This window comes from Harpia harpyja, chromosome 16, assembly GCF_026419915.1.
Source record: "Harpia harpyja isolate bHarHar1 chromosome 16, bHarHar1 primary haplotype, whole genome shotgun sequence".
NCBI lineage: Eukaryota > Metazoa > Chordata > Aves > Accipitriformes > Accipitridae > Harpia > Harpia harpyja.
Genome location: NC_068955.1, coordinates 12,979,724 through 13,001,542, shown reverse-complemented (window position 1 = coordinate 13,001,542; position 21,819 = coordinate 12,979,724). Strand labels below are relative to the sequence as shown.

At 52.1% G+C, this 21,819-nt stretch overlaps 1 protein-coding gene across 14 annotated transcripts in view; it reads right to left on the bottom strand.

Annotated features, from left to right (window-relative positions):
• Positions 1–3,526: 3,526 nt before the first annotated feature.
• LOC128152838 (USP6 N-terminal-like protein) overlaps positions 3,527–21,819 on the bottom strand; it is an 85,349-nt gene continuing 67,056 nt past the window's right edge. For 13 of the 14 annotated variants that reach the window (XM_052811483.1, XM_052811491.1, XM_052811487.1 and 10 more), the window contains 8 exons: positions 19,146–19,255; positions 18,072–18,120; positions 16,454–16,574; positions 15,412–15,506; positions 13,658–13,723; positions 8,506–8,605; positions 7,059–7,211; positions 3,527–6,838 (listed from right to left, as the gene is read on the bottom strand). In XM_052811483.1, the coding sequence (XP_052667443.1) occupies positions 5,538–6,838; positions 7,059–7,211; positions 8,506–8,605; positions 13,658–13,723; positions 15,412–15,506; positions 16,454–16,574; positions 18,072–18,120; positions 19,146–19,255 (1,995 nt within the window). In that variant the 3' untranslated portion in view covers positions 3,527–5,537. The remainder of the gene's footprint in view (positions 6,839–7,058; positions 7,212–8,505; positions 8,606–13,657; positions 13,724–15,411; positions 15,507–16,453; positions 16,575–18,071; positions 18,121–19,145; positions 19,256–21,819) is intronic. The other variant, XM_052811496.1, reaches the window with a different exon arrangement.

Genomic DNA, 21,819 nt, shown 5'->3' with positions numbered 1-21,819 from the left:
TGTGGAGGGAGAGGCAGCAGGAGGACTGGTCCCTGGCTGACAAGGCCATTAGGATTTAAGCAGCAGCCTTGATGCCATCTACAGTGTTCATTCACCACTGGTCTCGGTGCTGTACAGCAAATGGGTATTGGTAAGCTTGGGCTTGGGACTACACAGCTGTCCTGCTCTTGGTCCCCTGGGAGCACCACCCAGGCTCTGGAGGGCATAGGAGGGGGTAGAGGGTGCTGCTCGACTGGTGCAGGGGCTGTTTGCACTCCCGTCCCCTTGGGGACACCAGCACCTCCCGTGCTGGGACCTTCCCGCAGCAGGAGAGCGTGCTGGTGAGCTGCTGCTCCTGGCACCAGCTGAAGGCCAGGCATTTAGCCTAGGCTGGAGACCAGGCATGGCTTGTGTCCACCCCGAGACCCACCCTGAGGTCTTTCCCTTCTCTGGTAAGGGATGGAGGTCCTAGGCTTACCTGGTGGGCAGGTCCCAGGGGTGGACTTCCCCTGGGGAGGACTCTCTGCAGTGGGTGCTTGGCACATCCTCTGTGAGCCGAGCCCCAAAAACCTAGCTGGGGCCCCGGCTCAGCACCCATTCAAGGCTGGGTACTGTTGTGGCTCCTGCATTAGCCAGAAGGATGCTGTCAGGGGATGCGACCAGGCACATGCATGGGGTGCGGGGACCAAGGATGCCAATAAGCAATGTCTTACTCCATTACTTTCAATGACCAAGTGAACCGAGGCTGTTTCAGAGAGGAACAGGACTCTGCCTGCCGCATCCTGCAAACCTAGCACGACTCACTTTCCCTGGGGGAATCCCTGCCCTTCTGGACACTTCTGCTCCCTCCTCGGCAGCACAGAGCTGAAGCTGTCCCAGCAGTTGGATAAATGCCATATCCTAAACCCTGTGGTGCCTGTCACGTAAGGAACTGTCACAGCCATTCAAACCCGGTCCCAAGTGTCTGCTTCCTCCGTGCCACCTGAAAGCCAACAGGTTCACTGGGGTTGTTGGCTAGGAGGTGACACAAAGCAGCTTGTGCAACTGGGCTGCTTGCAGGCACCTGGAAACATGGGAGGGATGAGGTTTGCTTCATTCCAGCCCATGGATGTCCCACTTGTGCTCGTGGTGGAGCATCCCTGGAGTAGCATCCAGCATGAAATGACACGGGAGACGTGCCGAGAGCTGCATCCTCACTGCACTGCTGCTCCACTGTGGTGCTTACTGGTGCTGGCTTTTTTTTTCTACAGGGATGCCACATTTCCTGCACTGCCCTTCTTAAATCCTCAGGTGGCATTCAGCTAATCCTGGCCCCTCCATTTTGCTGTCAGTCTTTGTGCCCTCCGTGCTGCTCTGGTAGAGACAGACGACCCTGCATTTACTGTAACCATGTTGCTTAAGCACCAAATGGCAGCTTTCTCTTGGGGGAAACCAGAATCCTGCCCAAATTTAACACCCCAAAGCCAATGGTACCATGGTCATCTAAGCACAGGAAGCACGGGCTGCAAAATTTTGGGTGTGCCAGAGGTGCTGCTCACACACATTAAAATCCATTTTTCGGCTGTGAGCGGCACCACCTTACGCTGGTGTAAGCATGACTCAGTCCTGACTCACGCAGCATCACAGTGAGTTGCACCCATCAGCCGTGCAAGGAGCTGTGTCCACCCACTCCCCATCCCGTCCAACCCTCCCAGTGCTGCCCACAGGCAAGGAAAACAAACTCCAAACCCAAAATCTTGGCCAAAAAAGAAAGCTGCAGCGGGGCTGTTGGCCACCAGCCACGTGTTGGAAGGGATGTGCAGGGGCTGGGGGCAGGATGCTATCCTTGGCTCAGTGAGCCGGGAGAGGACGGCAGTGCGTAGAAAGGAGCAGTTTTCTTTCCACTGAGGATCCCTGGATTTAACCATGGTAGAAAAGCAGGGAGAAAGGCAGAGATGGAGAGGAAGGTGCAGCTGAAGCACACTTGGTGAACCAAGCTAAAGGCCAGCAGGAGAAGGCAACCAGTCTTGCTGCAGCATCTGTCACTGTAAGAAACCTTGTGGAGTCTGATTTTATGCTAAACGTCTTTAACCATTATCATTACAACTATGTAAAACACAGCATCAAAAACTCTGGAGTGTCTTTGACTCAGCATAAAAAGGAATGATTGACTTCTCCCCCCCAACCTTCCTTACAAAAAAACCAGAAGAAAAAAAAAGCACAGACATAAAAATGTTTTTATAAAGTAATAATTATAATACATTAGAAAGAGTCACAGGGGAAGCGTTCCACGCTGTAAACAAGAATAGCAATTAAAAAGAAAAGCCAATGGTAGCCGGGCTCTCAAAGTGCATGGCCGAGAGACCCCCAACCTCAACCGCCCTCCCACACTGGAGCTGGTCCCCAGCCCAGTTCCCGTGGCTCCTGCTGCCTGCCAGCACCGCAGCCACTCAAATGCTCAATTGCACCCCCCCCCCCCCCCAAAAAAAAAAAACCCACCCCAAACCTGCAATGTTGGTCTTTAAAACTACATGGAGGGCAGCAAGGCAAGAGTTGTCCCAGGGCTGCGAGGGCAGGGATGGGGTGGCGGAGGGGGCTGCCTTCCTGAGTTCACTTGCGGTAAGAGTGGCTTTTGCTAAGGGGCTGAGGCCATTGTAGGAGGCTGGGGCAGGGGTGCAAGTGGCAGTTATTTGTCCTGCTGAGCTGCCACCCTCGCCCTTCTTCCCTTCCTATCCCCAGCAAAAGAGCTGAGGCTGGGCCATGTCCTGCCCACCCTGGGCTGCCACAGACCACCATGGCTGCACCTTCATCTGCAGCAAGAGGCAGACAAGGCGAGAGCATCAGTCATCTCCTAGTAGATGTGTTGATGTGCTGAAGTGAAAGCATCGCTCCAAGGAAAGCAATGCACATTGCTTGCTCCCAGTCAGCTCAGGCTACTTTGTCCCCAGGCACTTCCCAAACCTGCCAGCTTTCAGGGGCTGCAGGTTGCAAAAGAGCCTCTTAGGTGGCACAGGGAGGAGCTCGGGGACCTTCCCAGTGAGAAGCACACTGGAGGGAATGGGGAGCCTGTGTCTACCTGGTCCAAAGGTCACTGAAACCGCCTGGGGGAAGCCACCAGGCTTGGAGGTGACCAAGGACTTTGCTGCTCAGTCCCGTTAGGGCTTGGAGGGGAGGAACACCCCCAAATTCTTCTTGAACACCATGCACCGGGTACTGTGCATTTGACAGCTCTCCCAAGATTGGAGCAAACCACCTTTTTAAATGTGAATACTGCAGAACATCCCTGACACGCTGGGTGAGGAGCCCGGGCGCACGTGCAACATGATGTGCAGAGGCTGTGTGCCCAAAATGAGGGGAAAAAGGTGTCGGCTCTTGCACCTGTGAGCCAAATGCTCAGACACATTAGCAGGAGTCCTATGTGTGCTTCAAGGAGAGGACAGACCCCCCCAAGCTACAGAAACCAAGCCAAGAGGTGACCACCAGCCCTCAGATGCTTCTTGGTGAGCTCCAGAGGCCAGTGGCCTGCTAGCAAAAGGCAATCGATACCTGTCCTGAAATACTGCCCAGGTATTTTAACACACAAATAAGTTTAATTACTGTATAGTTATTGGAAAATGTACTCTAAATTAAAACCAATTCAAGCGCCGTTGTCCTAGAAAGGACCCATGGCGTCTCAAAACACCAATACTGAACATTCATACAGCAGTTCTCAAAGAGCAACTCTTGACTCCTCACAACACCCCTGGCGAGGTAGCTAATAGGGTTATCCCTGCTTTGCAGAGGGAGAGAGGATGGGCAAGATTGGAGACTTGACAGAAGATGGGGTCTCCGACAGAGGAGGGGTTGCAACAGAAGCTGAGGGTGCTGTGGTCTGGCTGGCTACATCCAAAGAAAGATGGGGTGCTCCCTTCGATGCTCTCCCTGCTGCTAACACAAACCACCACGTGAACAGAAAAAAACAAAAAACCCAAAACCAACAACTGATAAACCCCACAAAGTAATTTAGTGGAAGTTTCTACTGGGCTTCCAGGTAGGCTTCAGATCAGGTTATGTTACTGAAGCAGCCTGTGAGATAAACAGTTTTCAAAGTCTCCTTAGAAGAGCTTTTGCCCAGGGTCTCCATTGAAGGGATGGGAATCCCACCTGCAGTCCCATCTAAAGTGGCATCTGCAGCCACCCCTTCTGGAGAGCAGAGTCTAATACAGCACATCTGGCCTAGGTTAGCTCCTGCTGCATCCATTGATCTTCCTTCCCAATGAAGTCCCTTCACCTATTAGGGGTGAAGTAGATACGGGAAACAGGCGTTTGGACCAGCTCTTTCAGTGGGGTGAGCTGTCCCTGGGTCCCTGCTCACCTCCAGCCAACAGTCTGGATTGTGCAGCAGCAACACCCTGGGATGGGGAGGAGATGGACAGGCCACCAGTACATGAAGGGCATGTGGGCACCCACTGCGTTATCTCTTCAGCAGTGGGCTGTGCTGACAGTGATGCTCTGCAGCATCATCTTCCAAACCTCTGTGCCCAGGTTTCCTTCCTTGGTGGTTGATTTCTGGGTGGGCTAAACCAGAAGGGCTGGGATCAGGTTCTAGGCAATGTGCTCCCCTTCCTCAACTCCTATGCTGGTTCCACCCTGACACATAACTTCCTCAAAGTAAAAGTGGGCTTCAGCTTGGGCACCATGATTAGACACCATCGCACCTCCAGCAGCTTGCTAGCGAAGGCAGGAGGTTTCCCAAGGCAGCAGCCCCTTTTCCTGTTCAATGGAAAGGCAGCAAGCCTGCTCGCCGCCCTGGGCCTGTGAGGGAAAGGCCACTCAGCCCAAGAGACAGGGCTCAACCTTCATCACTGTCCTTATCACCTTGAGCACCTAGGAAAGAACCACCCCACTGGCTGTCCTTCACCAGGGTCACACCAAGGAGAACCCCCCCCACCCCAGCCAGGGACTCACCAGCCGTTAAACCTCCCCCCGGGATGCCATCCACCACCGCGGCAGGAGCCAGGCACCGCGCTGTGGAATTGCATAGAGTAGGCAGGAGGCTGCCTGCGCCCTGCCAGGATGCCATGGCCCTGCCTGAAAATGCTGCTGCCTACAACCATGAGCCTGGGAAAAGAAATAAAGATCTATTGCTACAAAGGCCTTTGAAAGCAATGCTGTTGGCTGCGCTGATCGGGCATTCTAAAGAAAGCATTTCAGACTCCTATGCCTCACGCCCGCTTCCACAGCCAGTACTATGGCAGGCAGGCGCAGAAGAAAACACACAACACATTCACCAGCCCTGCCTCTGCTCCCCACCCCGACACACGACGAGGCTCAGGGAGCTTCGAGGAACAAAAAAGTGAAAGCATTTTCCAATTTGTCCATAGGAAAGATGCAAACCCAATTTGCTGGTGTCTCCTGGCGCCGGCGGCCACTGCTCCATCGCCTCACCATGCACTCGTACCAAAGCACAGCTCCACAGGTGATGGATTCTGTGCTGTCACCCCCACACAGCCCTGCTGAAGGGGGGGGGTGGGGTCCCAAAAACGGGGCAAGGGTGCTGCTCCAGCACCTGCTTCCTCTCCCTCACCTCCCTGTCCCCACTAAAACGTCACCGATTTGGGCAGTTTTGCCAGGGCAGGAGAGCCTGAAAGGAAACTGTTCTCCGAGTGGGATTTGGCAACCTGCGGCAGTAATTTTGGTTTGGGGCTCAGGGGGGGTCGTGGGGCTTTCAGTGTGTTTAATGGTTTCTGGAGGCTTTTTTGGGCATCTACCTCCTCTGGGTCCAGCGCAAGAGGCGGTGGCATGGAGGTGGCAGGCAGGGGTCGTCCAGTCTCCGGGAGAGGCAATGCCACCTGCTTTCTGTTCGAGAAGTCCTGCTCTGTTGCATGGGCCAGGTGGAGGGGAGTGGTGGTTTTGATAACAGTGTAGGGACTGTTCCGCTCCGCCGTGGGGGATGGCACCCGCTGGAAGGGGCAGCCCTTGCCCAGCCCCGCTGCCTCTGACTCGCTGCCGGATAAGATGGGCACGCTGCCACCCGCCAGCCCGTGCGTGGGCAGGATGCCCAAGCCCTCCGGCCAGTGCACGGTGCTGGTGGCGTTCCCTGGGCCGTTCTGCTGCAGGCTGGTGAGCTCCCCTGTGGATGCAGCTTTGGATGCCAAACGCTTCAAGTCTGTTTGGTCTGGCAGCGCTGCTCTGCAGCGCTTCTCGGCCGTCTCCTCCCTGCACTTGCTCTCTGGGGAGCCGTTGTGCTGCGATGTGCCGGAGAGCTGCTGCCAGCCACCCGCCTGAGGATAAGGGGGTGCTTCGAGTGCTTTCTCTTTGCAGAGGCAAGATGCTTGTTCTCCTGCCAGCACAGCAGCAGGATTTGACTGCCATACTGAGTGGTCTGTAGCAGAAAGCTCCATGGTGCTTGAGTCGGGAGGACTCAGCATGTTTTGGAGAGAGGAGTCCAAGGATCCATGGTTGGCCAGGGTGGGGAGGGAGACCGACTCGTGGTCCACCGTGGTACGGCTGGGGGCGAGAAGAGGCTGCTCCGGAGGCAGGGCTGTGGGCAGGAGGTGATGACGGGCCTGGGTCTCGCTTGCCTTCAGAAGAGACGGCGGCTGCCCGTTCCCAGTGGGCTCCACCTGACTCTCCTCTCCCGGTGGCCCCCCGCCAGGAGGATGCAGGTGGACGTCTGTCGCTTCAGCTGCTTCACTGCGCTGGAGGGTGGGAGTCCTCGCCTCTGCCACCATCATTCCTCCTGGCACCCCAGGACCTCTGTGGGGATGGGGCTCCCTATCCGGGGGGTGCTCGCCCACCTGGCCATTCTGGCCATTGGCTGCCACATTGCCCTTCATGGCTACCAGGTTGAGGGAGAGCTCCAGGCCCAGGGGCTTTCGTGGGAATTCCTCAGGCTTTGCTGCATTGGAAGCAGAGAAAACAAAACCCAAAATGTGCATCAGTTCATTTTTGCATCTGGCATGCCCCAACTGCGGGGCAGGCAGATGCTGCAGCCAGTGGGTGCCAGACCTTCTGGGCTGCCGTGGCTCCCACCCATGCCAGAGGGATGCTCTGGTCCCCAGTGCACACAGGTACCACTGGCCGTTCCCACTGGGCCGCCTGCCTTCCCCTTTACCCACCTGGTGGGGGGAGGTCAAATTTCATCTTGCGCAGTTCGGTCATCGACATCTGCAGTTGCTCAATGACGGCATCGTCCTCGTACTGCAGGGAAGCGGCAATTTTCTCCTGCAGAAATTCCCGTAAATCTTCCAGCATCATCTTCAGCAAGCGCTCTGGGGGACGGTAGAAGGGAGTAATGGCAGTGGAACGGCCAAACTGCAGGGTAGCATGAGTGTGGGTTGCATTGCTTTGCTTTTATCTGGGATTCTGCTGCTGTTCCCATGCTGCGGTGGGACAGCCTGAACGTTTTTGCCTCTCTCCCACCTTCCCGCTGTTGCTCAGGGTTGTCGATACATTTACATATCCATGCCACCTCTGGGCAGCAGCTCAGCAATGGCAGGACAATGGTGGGGCTGGGACCTATGCTGACCAGGATGCATGTTTTGGGCCATTTCTGGAAGTTCTCACCAATACCTCTAGGAGGAGAAAAAGCTCCATGAGACTGACCCCAAGCATCAGACTGAACAGCCACTGCCAGCAGCTGCTGCCGCCACCACCAGCCAGGGATGCCAACCTGCACCAGCCAGCAGGCAGGGACGCAGGCAGAGATGCTGACCCACACCGGGGCTGCAGGCAGGAATGGGCTGCAGGCAGGAATGGGATGCAGGCAAGGATGGGAGGTAGGCAGGAACGGGATGAAGGCAGGGCTGCTGATCTGCACCACACATTCCTCAGGGAGGAGAGATGATTTCACAGCTAGGCTGAAACTTGGGCCTGCGGGCCAATTTCCCAGTCTTTGCAAACAAACAGGATACTTGATATATTTGAATAGCCTGTTCTTCATTCAGCTGAAGGAAGAGCAGGGTGGCTGTTTGCAGAAGCCGACACACGCAGTCCCATAAATCCCACTGGCCCAAAGGTTCCCAGCTTGCACTATCAGCATCACTCTTGTCCCACATTAAAGACCTAACAGGGTGACAACACAAGGCTGCTAGCTTATGGGAGTGGAGGGGTTCAAAGTCCCAAAGATCTCAAGGCAGAAACATCACTGCCTTAACGTTATGTAAGAAAACCAGGTTTTGGTCATTTTAGAAGTATATTAATTGATTTATTTCTCCCTCTACAGCCTTTTCAGCTGAACTGCCACATACAGCTTTGCAGACAGATTGGTTGCTGCCTGTATTGCCCCTAAAAGTGTGATGATAAAAGATATTGGGTGCAGCACATGGAAAGAGGCAGCTGGGAGCATTTCGGGTGGGGTTTGTTGTGTGCTGAGCACAGCATTTCAACCCTTGCGGCATCTCATTTCCTCCCTGGAGCATCAGCACGGGACTGTGCCTTTTGGGGCCAGCGCAGGGCACCGAGCAGGCTGGCAGCAGCCAGCAAGGCTTTCCGGGTCAGCAGCACAGGGGCGGCCCAGCATGGTGCCACTTCTGCCATAGGAGACGCGCTTTGCCGGGACCTTACTTTTGTGCAGTTTGAGGATGGTGTAAGCCATGGCCGTCAGCACCCGCTCTCCTTCCAGGATGTAGATATCCCACAGCCGCAAGGTGAGGGTGAAGGGGGTCTGTTTCAAACACACAAACAAAAACCCAGCTCATTAGCACCACACTCATTAGCACTGATTGATGGGATGATGATACAGAGGTTGGTGGCATCACTACATCCCCTCGCACCAAAACACATAACAGGGCAAGGCATTGGATGTCCAGGATTCATCTGTAACACAAAAACCTATTTTATTGTCTATGGTTTTGCCTTAAAGCTAACACCCTTGGGTGGCCAGGAAAGTACTTAAAACCCAGCTGTGAATGCAGAAAAAGGAGAAACTTTCCACACAGGCATGCTAACACATGGATTCCCCCAACCCGGAGGGAGCACCATCATCTTTCAGCCTTGCGGGCACACAAAACCACTCCTGCATCTGTCCAATTTGCCCAGACAGATGAAAGGCTATTTATGGAATAGGTCTGAAGGCCCAATGGTGCTTCACTAAGCATTGGAAAATCACTCCTTTGGTGTCTATAGAAGTGCTCTTCCTTATATACAGGCTTATTTCTGCTTGCTAGAAAAACCTCTACAAGAGGTTTTCATTTGCACCCAGACCCAATCTGACAACTAGAGTGAACTGATATCCAAAATGATGGAGCAGCCCATCATCACAGCGCAGTCTGCAGCGGACACACAGCCCACGGCCAAATAGCCAAAAACTCCCCCACCAGCACACACGGAAGGGAGAGGAGTCAATAACGCAGAAGAATGGAAGCTTGCAACGGTGATGACCTGCAGGAGGAAGAGACTTCCTCCGAAGTCTGAGGTGCCCTTGCAGAACCGCTTCACTGCTCTGCAGACAGGAGAGGAAAGACCCGTCACATCACGAGATGCTGGAGCTGAGTAAGGCAGATGGATCTGCTCCCCATATAACACCCAGCGCAACTATGAAAAAGCAACAATAGTAGTGATAGTAGTAGTAGGCGACTCTTCTGAGAAGTACGGAGGCACCCATCTGCCGACCTGACGCGCTCTCTAGAGGTGTGTTGTGTACCAGGGGCTCGTGTCAGGGATGTCACTGAGAGACTACCAAGCCTTGTACGGTCCACCGACTATTATCCACTGCTGCTGTTCCACATGGGCACCAGTGATGCAGCTGGAAGCGGTCTGAGGAGTATCAAGAAGGATTACAGAGCCCTGGGAGCGGCGGTAAGGGACTCTGGAGCACAGGTAGTTTTTTCATCAATCCTCCCAGTCAAAGGGAAAGGGTTTGAAAGGGCCAGTCAAATCTGGTGAACCAACAAATGGTTACAGGAGTGGTGCCACAGCCAGGGGTTCGGCTACTTAGACCATGGGCCTCACTTTGAGAAACCTGGTCTACTGGGGGCTGATGGGGTCCATCTGTCAGAGAAGGGGAAGAGCATCTTTCTTTGGTCATAGGCTTGCGACGCTGGTGAAGAGGGCTTTAAACTACAGTTGCCAGGGGAGGGGAACCTCAATCCATCCCACTCCCACCAGTTTGATGCCAGTGCCAGCAACAGATGCCCAGAGCCTGGAGGGGGATCACAGGTCAGCAGGAGAGCACCTGAAGAGCAGCACAAAGAAATTCCAGCCAGTAAGTCAGCTTCATCAGGGCCCAACATAACTGCCTCTATGCAAACGCATGTAGCATGGGGAATAAACAAGAGGAATTAGAGACGTGTGCACACCTGCAGGGCTATGATCCTACTGGCATCATGGAGACGTGGTGGGATGGCTCCTATGACTGGAGTGTTGGAATGGGAGGATACAGGCTCGTTAGGAAGGACAGGCAGGGGAGATGAGGAGGGGGTGTCACCCTCTATGTCAGTATGTCCTGCGGAGGGATGAGAAGCCAAACAAGAGCTTATGGGTCATGATTAAAGGGAGGGCAGGGACAGGTGACATTATAGTGGGGGTCTGCTACAGGCCACCCCACAAGGAAGACCGATCAGATGAGGCCCACTATAGACAGGCAGGAGCAGCCTCACGTTCACAAGCCCTTGTCCTCATGGCGGACTTCAACCACCCTGATACCTGTTGGAGGGACAAGACAGCACGGCACAAGCAATCCAGGAGGTTCCCGGAATGCGTTGATGACAACTTCCTTCTCCAAGTAATGGAGGAGCCAACGAGGAGAGGTGCTGTGCTGGACCTTGTTCTCACCAGCAAGGAGGGGCTGGTGGGGAATGTGAAGCTCAAGGGCAGCCTTGGCTGGAGTGACCATGAAATGGTGGAATTCAAGATCCTTAGGGCAGCCAGAAGGGTGCACAGCAAGCTCGCTACCCTGGACTTCAGGAGAGCAGACTTTGGCCTCTTCAGGGATCTGCTTGATAGAATACCATGGGATACAGCCCTGGAGGGAAGAGGGGCCCAAGAAAGCTGGATAACGTTCAAGGATCAGCTCCTCCACGCTCAGGAACAATGCATCCCAACAAAGAGGAAGTCAGGCAAAAACAGCGGGAGGCCTGCATGGATGAACAAGGAGCTCCTGGACAAACTCAAACACAATTAAGGAAGCCTACAGAGGGTGGAAGCAAGGACAGGTAACCTGGGAGGAATACAGAGAAATTGTCCGAGCAGCCAGGGATCAGGTTAAGAAAGCTAAAGCCCTAACAGAATTAAATCTGGCCAGGGATATCAAGGGCAACAAGAAAAGCTTCCATAAGTACATCGGTGATAAAAGGAAAACTAGGGAATATGTGGGCCCTGTCCAGAAGGGAACGTGAGACCTGGTTACCTGGGACATGGAGAAGGCTGAGGTACTCAACAACTTTTTTGCCTCAGTTTTCACTGGCAAGTGCTCCAGCCACACTGCCCAAAGAGGGACTGGGAGAATGAAGAACCACCCACTGTAGGAGAAGATCAGGTTCAAGACCATCTAAGGAGCCTGAAGGTGCACAAGTCCATGGGACCTGATGAGATGCATCCGCAGGTCCTGAGGGAACTGGCAGATGAAGTGACTAAGCCACTATCCATCATATTTGAGAAGTTGTGGCAGTCTGGGGAAATTCCCACTGACTGGAAAAGGGGAAACAACCCCCATTTTTAAAAAGAGAAAAGAGGGAAAAGAAAGAGGGAAAAGAGGAAGACCAGGGGAACTACAGGCCCGTCAGTCTCCCCTCTGTGCCCAACAAGATCATGGAGCAGATCCTCCTGGAAACTATGCTAGGGCACATGGAAAATAAGGAGGCGATTGGTGACAGCCAACATGGCTTTACTAAGGGCAAATCATGCCTGACAAATTTGGTGGCCTTCTACCATAGGGTTAGAGCATTGGTGGATAAGGGAAGAGCAATGGACGTCATCTACCTGGACTTGTGCAAAGCATTTGACACTGTCCTGCATGACATCTTTGTCTCTAAATTGGAGACGTGAATTTGACAGATGGACCGCTCGGTGGATAAGCAATTGGCTGGATGGTCGCACTCCAAGAGTTGCGGTCAAGGGCTTGATGTCCAAGTGGAGAGCAGTGATGAATGGTGTTCCACAGGGGTCGGTATTGGGACCGGCACTAATGTCTTTGTCGGTGACATGGACAGCGGAATTGAGTGCACCCTCAGCAAGTTTGCCGACAACACCGAGCTGTGTGATGTGGTTGACATGCTGGAGGGAAGGGATGCCATCCAGAGGGACCTTGACAGGCTTGAGTGGTGGGCCCATGCAAAACTCATGCAGTTCAACAAGGCCAAGTGCAAGGTCCTGCACATGGGTTGGGGCAATCCCAAACATGGATACAGGCTGGGTGACAAGTAGGTTGAGAGCAGCCCTGTGGAGAAGGACTTGGGGGTGTTGGTTGATGAGAAGCTCAACATGACCCGGCAATGTGCGCTTGCAGCCCAGAAAGCCAGCCGTATCCTGGGCTGCATCAAAAGAAGCGTGGCCAGCAGGTCAAGGGAGGTGATTCTGCCCCTCTACTCCGCTCTGGTGAGGCCCCACCTGCAGAACTGCATCCAGCTCTGGGGTCCTCAGCACAGGAGAGACATGGACCTGCTGCAGCGGGTCCAGAGGAGGGCCACAAAGATGACCAGGGGGCTGGAGCACCTCTCCTGTGAAGACAGGCTGAGAGAGTTGGGGTTGTTTAGCCTGGAGAAGAGAAGGCTCCAGGGAGACCTTACAGCAGCCTTCCAGTACCTAAAGGGGGCCTACAGGAAAGATGGCAAGGGACTCTGTCAGGGAGTGTAGTGATAGGACAAGGGGTAATGGTTTTAAACTGAAAGAGGGTAGATTTAAATTAGATATTAGGAAAAAAATCTTCACTGTGAGGGTGGTGAGGCACTGGAACAGGTTGCCCAGGGAGGGTGTGGATGCCCCATCCCTGGAAGTGTTCAAGGCCAGGCTGGATGGGGCTTTGAGCAACCTGGTCTAGTGGAAGGTGTCCCTGCCCATGGCAGGGGGGTTGGAACTATATGATCTTTAAGGTGCTTTCCAACCCAAACCATTCTATGATTTTATGATCACCCAGCAAAGATTTGAGGCATCTCACCAACACAGAAATTAATACTAGTCCTACAGTGACATTTAACTTCAAATTTAGGATGCTGCGCTTACTCTCACGAGTTTAGCATGACTGGCCATTGCAGCTCTTTTACCATGTTACTGCAGTTAACGGGATTTTGCATTTTATACAGCTTTTAGTGACAGACTGCAAAGCAGTGAGCTCCCTCTCAAGGGGAAGAGGTCATCCACTGTTTTGTAGGAGACGGGGCAGCAGAAAATTGAGACTGGGGACACAGAGGTGTCCTAAACATCAGCAAGTCTGATGTCCCTACGTTGTTTCCAGAGCCAAAGTGAGGTTAATTGCCTTTGCAGCAGTGCCAGTGGGCAAGAGGAAGATCTCTCCTGACTTTGAAGCTTATACTGCTGCTGCCGAGCCATCTCCCAGTGACCGTTTGTGATGAGGCAGTGGGAATTGGCTTGTCATCAGTGACACACAGTTATTTTTAGCTTCTCCCTTATTAATTTTTTTGCCTTATGAGACCGTGCATAATATCCCACCTTATAAAATATTAACACCTTCTTCAAATTATGATACTTTTTTCAAAAAAACAGGTGGATTAACCATGCATGCAAGTGGCAGAGCAGCAAACAGCCTGCAGAACATCCTCACCCGGTCAATGAAGCATTGCAGGAACCACTTGGTCGTGTAAATCCCTGTAGTCATCTGCTCTTTGTCCTAGGAGGAGACAGCAAAGACAGACAGATGTTTCACCAGGATGGCTGCTGGAGGTTCAAGCAACTCGTAGGGCTTTTGGGGAGGGTGGTTGGTTGGTTGGTTTATTAATGCTGGGGTCTGGGTGCAGGATCTGTCTGTGGTTTGCCTCCCAACAAAGCCCCTGCTTTAAATACCAACGTTGAAGCCCTGCTTTGGCCCTTTGCCCAACACATTCATTGAACCTGATCCTTGACGTGGCCAGACTTCAGCCACAACTTTGGAGAGGGATTTCTAGGACAAGCTTTTCTGGTCGGATATCTACTCCAGGGATTTACAAAAACCTTCCAGGAACCCAATCCACGCACTCCTTGCAGACTACCATTTTTGTTTCCATAGCAATTCTCATGCGAGTCTCTCAGAGCACCACAAAAATGATTAACCCCAAGTATCCCCACAGGTAAATCCAGAGCTGCACAGTCAAGCCAGCTTTGCTAGTGCTACCTCACTTGCACGGCATGGCTGCTGCAGAAGCAGAATGGCCTGACAGGCTAAGGAAAACTCTTAAAAACCTCACAAACGTCAGCCCAGTCTATCACTTTTCTATTCCTGTCTGGCACCTGGCGCAACACTCACACACAGCTTTGCTTTTTCTGGCATGGCTGATAGCCTGGCATAGCCGGTACTGGGATGCACAGCGCCTTAAGTCGACATGACCGCTGCTGCAAAGCCACCAAAGCAGCGGAGATGGGAAGAGAAAGAAGCCCGTGGGATTAATGGCAGGCTCCGGTCTTTGCTTTTGGCTGGTGCTGAGCACCTGCAAGCCTGGGGAGCCTTTGGGAGCCAGGAAGCACAATCAGCTTTCAGAGTTATTCCCATCCTTCCCACCCAGGTTTCCCCCCCTCCCCATGGCTATAATTATGTGAAAACCTGTCCTGGCTCTGTTTCACTTTTATGGCCAGGGCTGGCTCATTTGCAGCATGAAGCAAGAGCTGTTGCAGATGATGGCAATATAAGCAGCTTTTCCTGGAGCCAGGCCACTGAGCCCCTTAGGAGCATAAGAAACATTCAGGAGTCTGGCCACTGAATACCAACTGTCTACAACAAATGCAAGGGGGGAAAAGGGGAAAAAAAAAGGAAGCAGGTGTTGCAAAATAGTCGCCTAGACATTAGACTGCAGTTGATGTGTCCTGCAGATGCTCCTCCAGCCACAAAATGTCCTTGTACCAACTGCTACAGAGAAAAACAACTGGATGTGCCCAAGCAACCAAACACACAGCAAATCTTACATGCCTCCTGTCTTTAAACAACAGCAAAGCCGTTAAGTGCAAGCAGTTGGGGCTAATAATTATTGAATTAAGACTCTAGATAGTCCAGCATCACCCTTTGGGCTTTGCAGCTGGTGTAAGAACACAGCCCGGCCTCACTGCTGTATGCAACAGCTCCTTCTGCTGCAGGCTCCCTGAGCCTTCCTGCCTGGCTTTAGATTTTAGCAGTCCCTACACTAATGATGACCAGCAAGCAAATGTTAACCATATGCCTCAGCAAGATTCAGGCACCCCATTTAATAAACGCTTGCCTCTTTGTGGCTGAGGCAGCCCTACATAGTTAGAAATATGTTCAGTTGTGCATCTATTTGGCAGAATATTGCATTAATTGCTTTAGCATTAAAACGTGGTATTAGTATGGAAAGACTGATAGCAAAGAGATACCATGTGCTTCTTCAGTTTGGGAAACAGTTTGCTTAAAATCTGCTCGTGGTGAGCTTGAAATCTCTGCAGCTTCGGGAACCCAGGAATGAAAAAACCTTCATGAGAAAAGATGAGAGAAATACAAAGTAATCAGAAAAGCTCTGGAGCAGTCACGGAGGCAGCCTCATTTTCTAGAAACTCATCCCCTGCATTGCCTGTTGAAGTCGGCTGGACCACAGCACGCCCAGCTACCTCCCTCGGCATCCCTCCCACAGCCCATCCTTCACCCTGTCTGCATGGGCAACAGCACCCTCAGCACCAACCCCAGCTGGTCCTTCTCAGCCCAGCCCCGCAGAGCAGACCCGCTCACCTCCCCACCGCCTGCCCGCCTGAGACTTGGCTTGGCCAAGACCTCTCTGAACACACCTCGGTGCTTACCAAGGTTCAGAGAAAAGCTGAAGATGTTTGAACACCACAACCTTGTGCAGCGCCCCGTAATCTAGCAGGACACGCGTATAAGGCTGTCTGGAGTTATCATGCCATGAGGCTTAGCCCTCTGCTCATAAAATAACCCTCTGTGCATAGATTACTGTTAACCACAAGTAAGATGGAAGGATCTTTAATGTGTTTGAAGTAAAATAATCCAGCACATTTGGTGGAATTACATCTCCACAAAAAACACAAGGGCATGTAGCTTATGGCATGCTAAAAACAGAGCATTACATGATGCTCTTGGATGTACTTCTGTGAGACTGTTTAAAAACTCTTAACCTTGAGTTACTTGATTGCCGAGGGCAAGGCACTCCAGAGAGAAGATAGCACCTCTGTGGAAGTGTTAATTACTGAGCACTAAAGCTCAGTGCCGATAAACCACATTTTTCTCTGATGAGCTTGTCTGCCTCCAAGAGTGAAGTTCAGCTCTGTAGTCAGGTTGCATCAGCACATAATTAAGCCTTACCCGCTTTAAACAAGTACCTGAGGAGAAACGAGGCTCTACCGACCAACCTAAACAGCCTTCCCTCCCATCACAAGAGCCCCCATCCGCATCCCGCCCCAACCTTACCGTGCATGGCGTGCCGCTGGTTGGTCAGCAGCTGTGCCAGTGCCCAAAATGCATCCTCTTCGTTTAAGTACATCAGGAGGATGGCTGCAATCTGGCTCATCCCTTGGCAGTAGCTCACCTCCTGCAAGACCCAAGAAGGGCACATGTGCTGCCATGCCATCAGACACCACCATGATGCTAAAGCTGCAGAAGCAGGTCAGGCTGCCTGTGCCTCCCTTTCCTCTTTCAAGGTTTGCCCCATTTCAAGGTCTTTATCCTTTATGCCCAAATTCACAGCACCCATATGTCTACAGCAGCTACCATGTCACTGACTCACAGAGTGGTCTGGGTTGGAAGGGACCTTTGAAGATCATCTAGTTCCAACCCCCCTGCCATGGGCAGGGACACCTTCCACTAGACCAGGTTGCTCAAAGCCCCATCCAACCTGGCCTTGAACACTGCCAGGGATGGGGCATCCACAACCTCTCTGGGCAACCTGTTCCCATGCATCACCACCCTCATTGTAAAAAATGTCTTCCTCACGTCCAATCTAAACCTACCCTCTTTCAGTTTAAAACTGTTGCCCCTTGTCCTGTCACTACAGGCCCTGGCAAAAAGTCTTTCCATCTTTCTTATAAACCCCCTTTATATATGGAGAGGCCACAATAAGATCTCCCTGGAGCCTTCTCTTCTCCAGGCTGAACCACCCCAACTCTCAGCCTTTCTTCATGGGAGAGGTGTTCCGGCCCTCTGACCGTTTTCATGGCCTCCTCTGGACCCGCTTGAGCAGGTCCTCCAGTGGGAGATGAGGGGCTTGCAGGCAATGCCCACCACGAGCCCTGCTCAAGCCTGGAGGGTGAGGTACAGAAACACCAATATAAGAGGTGCCTGCAGCTACTTCAAGGAACGGGATGACAAACAGTATGTGGCTATGATGCTGTTTTGGATTCCTTCACCCACATGAGCACTGAAGTAATTAAAGAACAAATAAATCTGGTAAAGCATTTATCTGGTATGAGGGAAGACAGGGTCTTTGTTTCCTTGACTCCCCCCCGAGCATCTTCTGTGCCTTCTGGGGTAATTGTCCCCTCCTGGAGATGGAGGCAGTAGGTTCAGCTGCTAATTTAGGCTTACTCTGCCTGTGCCCTTCAGCTAAAAATGACTGGTTCGCTGCAATAAATCAGTGTTTTCAACAAGGATGCCATTCAGTGTATGACAAAGTCAGAAACATGATGGGCCTTCAGCCAGGAGGCTAGTCTTGTTGGAAAGCCAAAGGGCAATCCCTTTTTCTTTGCTGACACTTGCCAAAACTGCATCTGCCAGATGTCATTTACCAGGTGACAAAATGAACAAGGGCATGAAACAACTGTGCAAAGACTTGTGCTGCCTGTGAGTCTTGCAGCTGTCTGTACAAACAAGTATTAGGACTTAAAATTGGAATTACCACTGGCTAAATGTGGGGCTGTGTATACATATACATATACACACACACACAAATCTACATGTATACACATATATAGATACATATAAAGCTTTCTTAAAATCTTTATATATATATATATATTTTTTTATATATATATATATATATATATATGAAGCACAACACTATTCACTTTAACTGGACTAACTTACTACTTACGGTGTTATAAACCGAGTATGCTGATAGGACATGGAAGAGTGCCTGTTGCCTGGGGAGAAAAAAGGATATTAAAACACCTGAGTACGAGGTCTCCAGCTTTGTATGCACACCAACACATATGCACAGAGAGCAAAGGCTCTGAAAACACCCAGCCAACTGGTACTTAAGCCTTTTGCAAGAGCAGGGCTCACAGAACCAGAAAGCACCTTGATGGACATGTGCGATGGGACCTCTTCCTTCAGGGGGGAGTCACCAGTGGCCCCACGGAGCAGGGCTGAACCAGCCTGCTCCTTCAGCATGTCTCCTGGAGAGACACGCACGTACCTACACATGCTCTGTTCAACACACCTGCTCTTCGGGTTTGGAGTGGTGGTGGGTTTTTAATAGACTTGCAACCACCCAGGCATCCAGTGTTATACATCCTGGGGAAAGCACTGCCACCATTTTATGAGTAGGTTCCTTTCTCCCTTCCCTCCTTGCTAAAGGAGTCATCACCATACAGATACGCAGTGCAGGCTTCCTTGCAGACTTTATGTCTGTGTAGGGCAGCCAGGTGTGACTCATCTGAGTGACAAAGCCACTTTGTCAAACCTCTCTGACCCCATCTGCTGTGGAGGCCATGTCCACACCATCCCAGCCAGCTCCCAATGGACCCACCCCATCATCCCACCCATCCCAAACCAAGCCCTCTGCAACTGCAACCCTAGCACTTTGGGGGACAAGGCACCGCAACAGGCTGATGCTTGGCTCAAGAACTGGGGCTGAACGTGGTCCAGCGTGGAACTCTCCGAAGAGAGAATCAGCAGCCCAACATCTGTGGGTTGTACCATGTTGTCCTGGAGTGAGTGAGCGGCTGCGTGGTGTTTAGTTGCTGGCTGGGGTTAAACCACGACACATGTGCTGATGGTTTGTGGAGCAGGCAGAGATGGCTTTGCTCTCCTATGAGCTGCTCTGAGCCAGGGGGGTGGTGGCCAGTCCAAGCCAAGTGGGCTGCTGGCCACCCCATCCAGCTCATCCCACGCACACCCACTGGCACCGATGCCCGTACAGCTGCGCAAAGCCTCCCTTACTCACTTCACTCCGTAGCGATCCCGAAACATGATGTGGTTTCGGAAGGTGCGGTTTACGTCCAAATCTATCTGCTTGATTTCCGATGAAAAGCTCTTTGCTTGTTCTTTCATTTGCTGGAAGGGAGAGGGGCAGAGAAGAGGAAGGAGTCAGACACCATCTCAGCCCACACTTCCCTCCACACAGCGAGATGGCATGCTTCCTACCACAGGAGTGGCAGGTCATGAGCTGCACAGAGCTATCGCAGAATGACTCAGGGACACTGCCGTCTTGCAGCGAGCAACTATCTGCAGCCCGCAGGTGAATCCTGGGCCCCTCGGCTGTGCTGCTGGCCCAGGGAGAAGGGGATGACCCCACGCTCATACACTACGGCAGCAGCAGCTGCCAACCCAGCCTTTGCCCACCTTCCAATGCAGATACCCAGTTTTCAGAATCTAGAACTTTTACAATTAAATTCCACTCTGATTTCTTTGTGGTACCCAGTCTGGCTGTCATACAGCATCGAGACCTCTGTTGGCGCTTAAGGAATGACACACTCCTATAACCAACACACGGATGTACACACCAAGTCCCTGAGTGCTTCAGAGGCTCAGTCATAATCAAGTCCAAACTGTGACAAGATGGACTCTATGAAGTGATCTCCAACTACTACTTCTCCTGCAGAAGAGAATCATCTTAGGTTTAAGCAGTTTCCACTAGAAAAGCAATTCTGGGGTATTCCCTTGGACTGGTGCAAATTTTAAGGAACTGGCAGAGTCCAGAACAGAAGCTAAATTCAAAGCCGAGAATCCCCATGTTCCCCCCATGCTGGCTAATCATTTAAAGCAGCATCGCACAGATAAAGGACTGAGGTCCACTGCAAAAAAAGGAAATTCAAACCAAAGCTAAGCCCACCTCAACCAACTGTGCCCTCAGAGTCCCAAGCTGAAGATGCTCCATGGACGAATCCCACAGCAGTCCCATTCAGAACCCACTACTCAGCCCTGTGCATGCAGACAAGGACCATTATGCTATAGCCAAGCATCTCATCTCACAGCCTTTAGATATCGCCGGTGATCATGCCCTCCTTCTTTAATATCTCCAGGGTTAATTGCATTAATAAAATATATTTTGTGGCTGTCTTCAGGCAGCCTGAGATCCACCAGCAGGTTAGTGGCAGCGGACATGAGCAGCAAGCCCAGCTTGCCTGGAGCCCAGGGTCAGGACCCCTCCTTGCTCACATAAGAGACAGAAAATAGCACATCTGCACAGATACTCAATCATCTGCTCCAGCAGCTGCCTTCCTACGAATGCTTGTCAGCCTGATACAAGGTGCCTCCAGGCTGCTGTTGACCTCTCAAGGTGGCCACATCAGCTCTGGGGAAGACCAAAAGGTCATTAGTAGCATCCAGATGTGTCCAGCACAGCCAGTGCTGAGGGCAGTCACAGCATCTCAGGAATATTAACTCCAACCTTGAAAGCAGCTGTATGGAGGAGCAACAGCGCAGGGGCTATTTTGAATTATTGCCTGCACAAGACTAGGGAGGGTAAAAGTGATGATGGATTGAAGATCTGATGAACAACATCATTTCCCTGCTGTAAATACTGTGCTTTCTGCATCCTACAGCTCCTTGCCCTCTATAAAGCAGACAGACTACCTGAAACAAGATGACTATTCATATGTACCAGGTCACTTCAGTTCAAATTTCCCTGCTAAAGGCCCTCTTGTTTTCCTGGCAACACAGAAATCTCCCCAAAACTGTAAAAACTCCCGCTTTGGGTTTTTTTTAAATCACTGCACCTGAATAGCAGGTAGGTTGCACAGCACTTTGTCACCTCCATGCACACAAGGAGGCTTTATTAATTCTGCAGACAGTAAACAAGAAGCCCAGGATGGGTTGTTCTCCTTGTTTCCCTCGTTTAAGTAACCTGGGGGGGTCCACAGATGCTCTCCTGAGCTCGAGTGCTGTGAGCCCTGCAAGCCAGCAGCAGAGCAGAGGCTGGGAAGCTGGAGGTCCCATCCCAGAGACCTTTTACAAAGCAGCAGGTAAAAGCCAGGATGCCTCTGTTCTGCCCCACGGCCAGCACATTTCTCCTGCCGCCTTCTCAGCTCTCCTCAAGCCCCCTTGGTTGTGGCTATAAAACCTCAGGGAGGCAGAGCATCACAACCACATTGAAACCAAGTGTGGCCTCTGGTCTCCTGCAGCATCAGGGACAACTGAGCTGCCACGGCCTTGAGGAAGACTTGGAGACTTGCACGGAGAGGACTTGGACAACAGTTGGGATAAGATAAAGCACTGTGGAAGCAACTAGACCAGGCTTTTTAATCGCACCACTCCGGAGGTAACACGGACATGGGGAGCGAGGTATCCCATGTGGCTGGAAAAGTAGCTCCTCCGCCAGCCCAAGTGCAGGGGGCAACATCTCTACAGAGGGAGCAGTGGGTATAAAAAAAGATAAAATCACCTGGCATGTGCCAGGTGGCACGCTCAAAACTCAAGGCACATGCAAAAGCCAGGCTTTTGTGCCACAGTTCATGCCCCAAGGAGAAATAGGGTGGCCTTGGGACCAGCCCCTCCAGGACACAGGGCTGGGGCTGAGGCTTAGTCCCTTCTTGAAAGCAAAACCCCTCATCCAGGACCTGCACTGAGCCTCTTCAGGAGGAAATTAGGGGAGAGCTAATTACTGGCAGCAGGTGGCA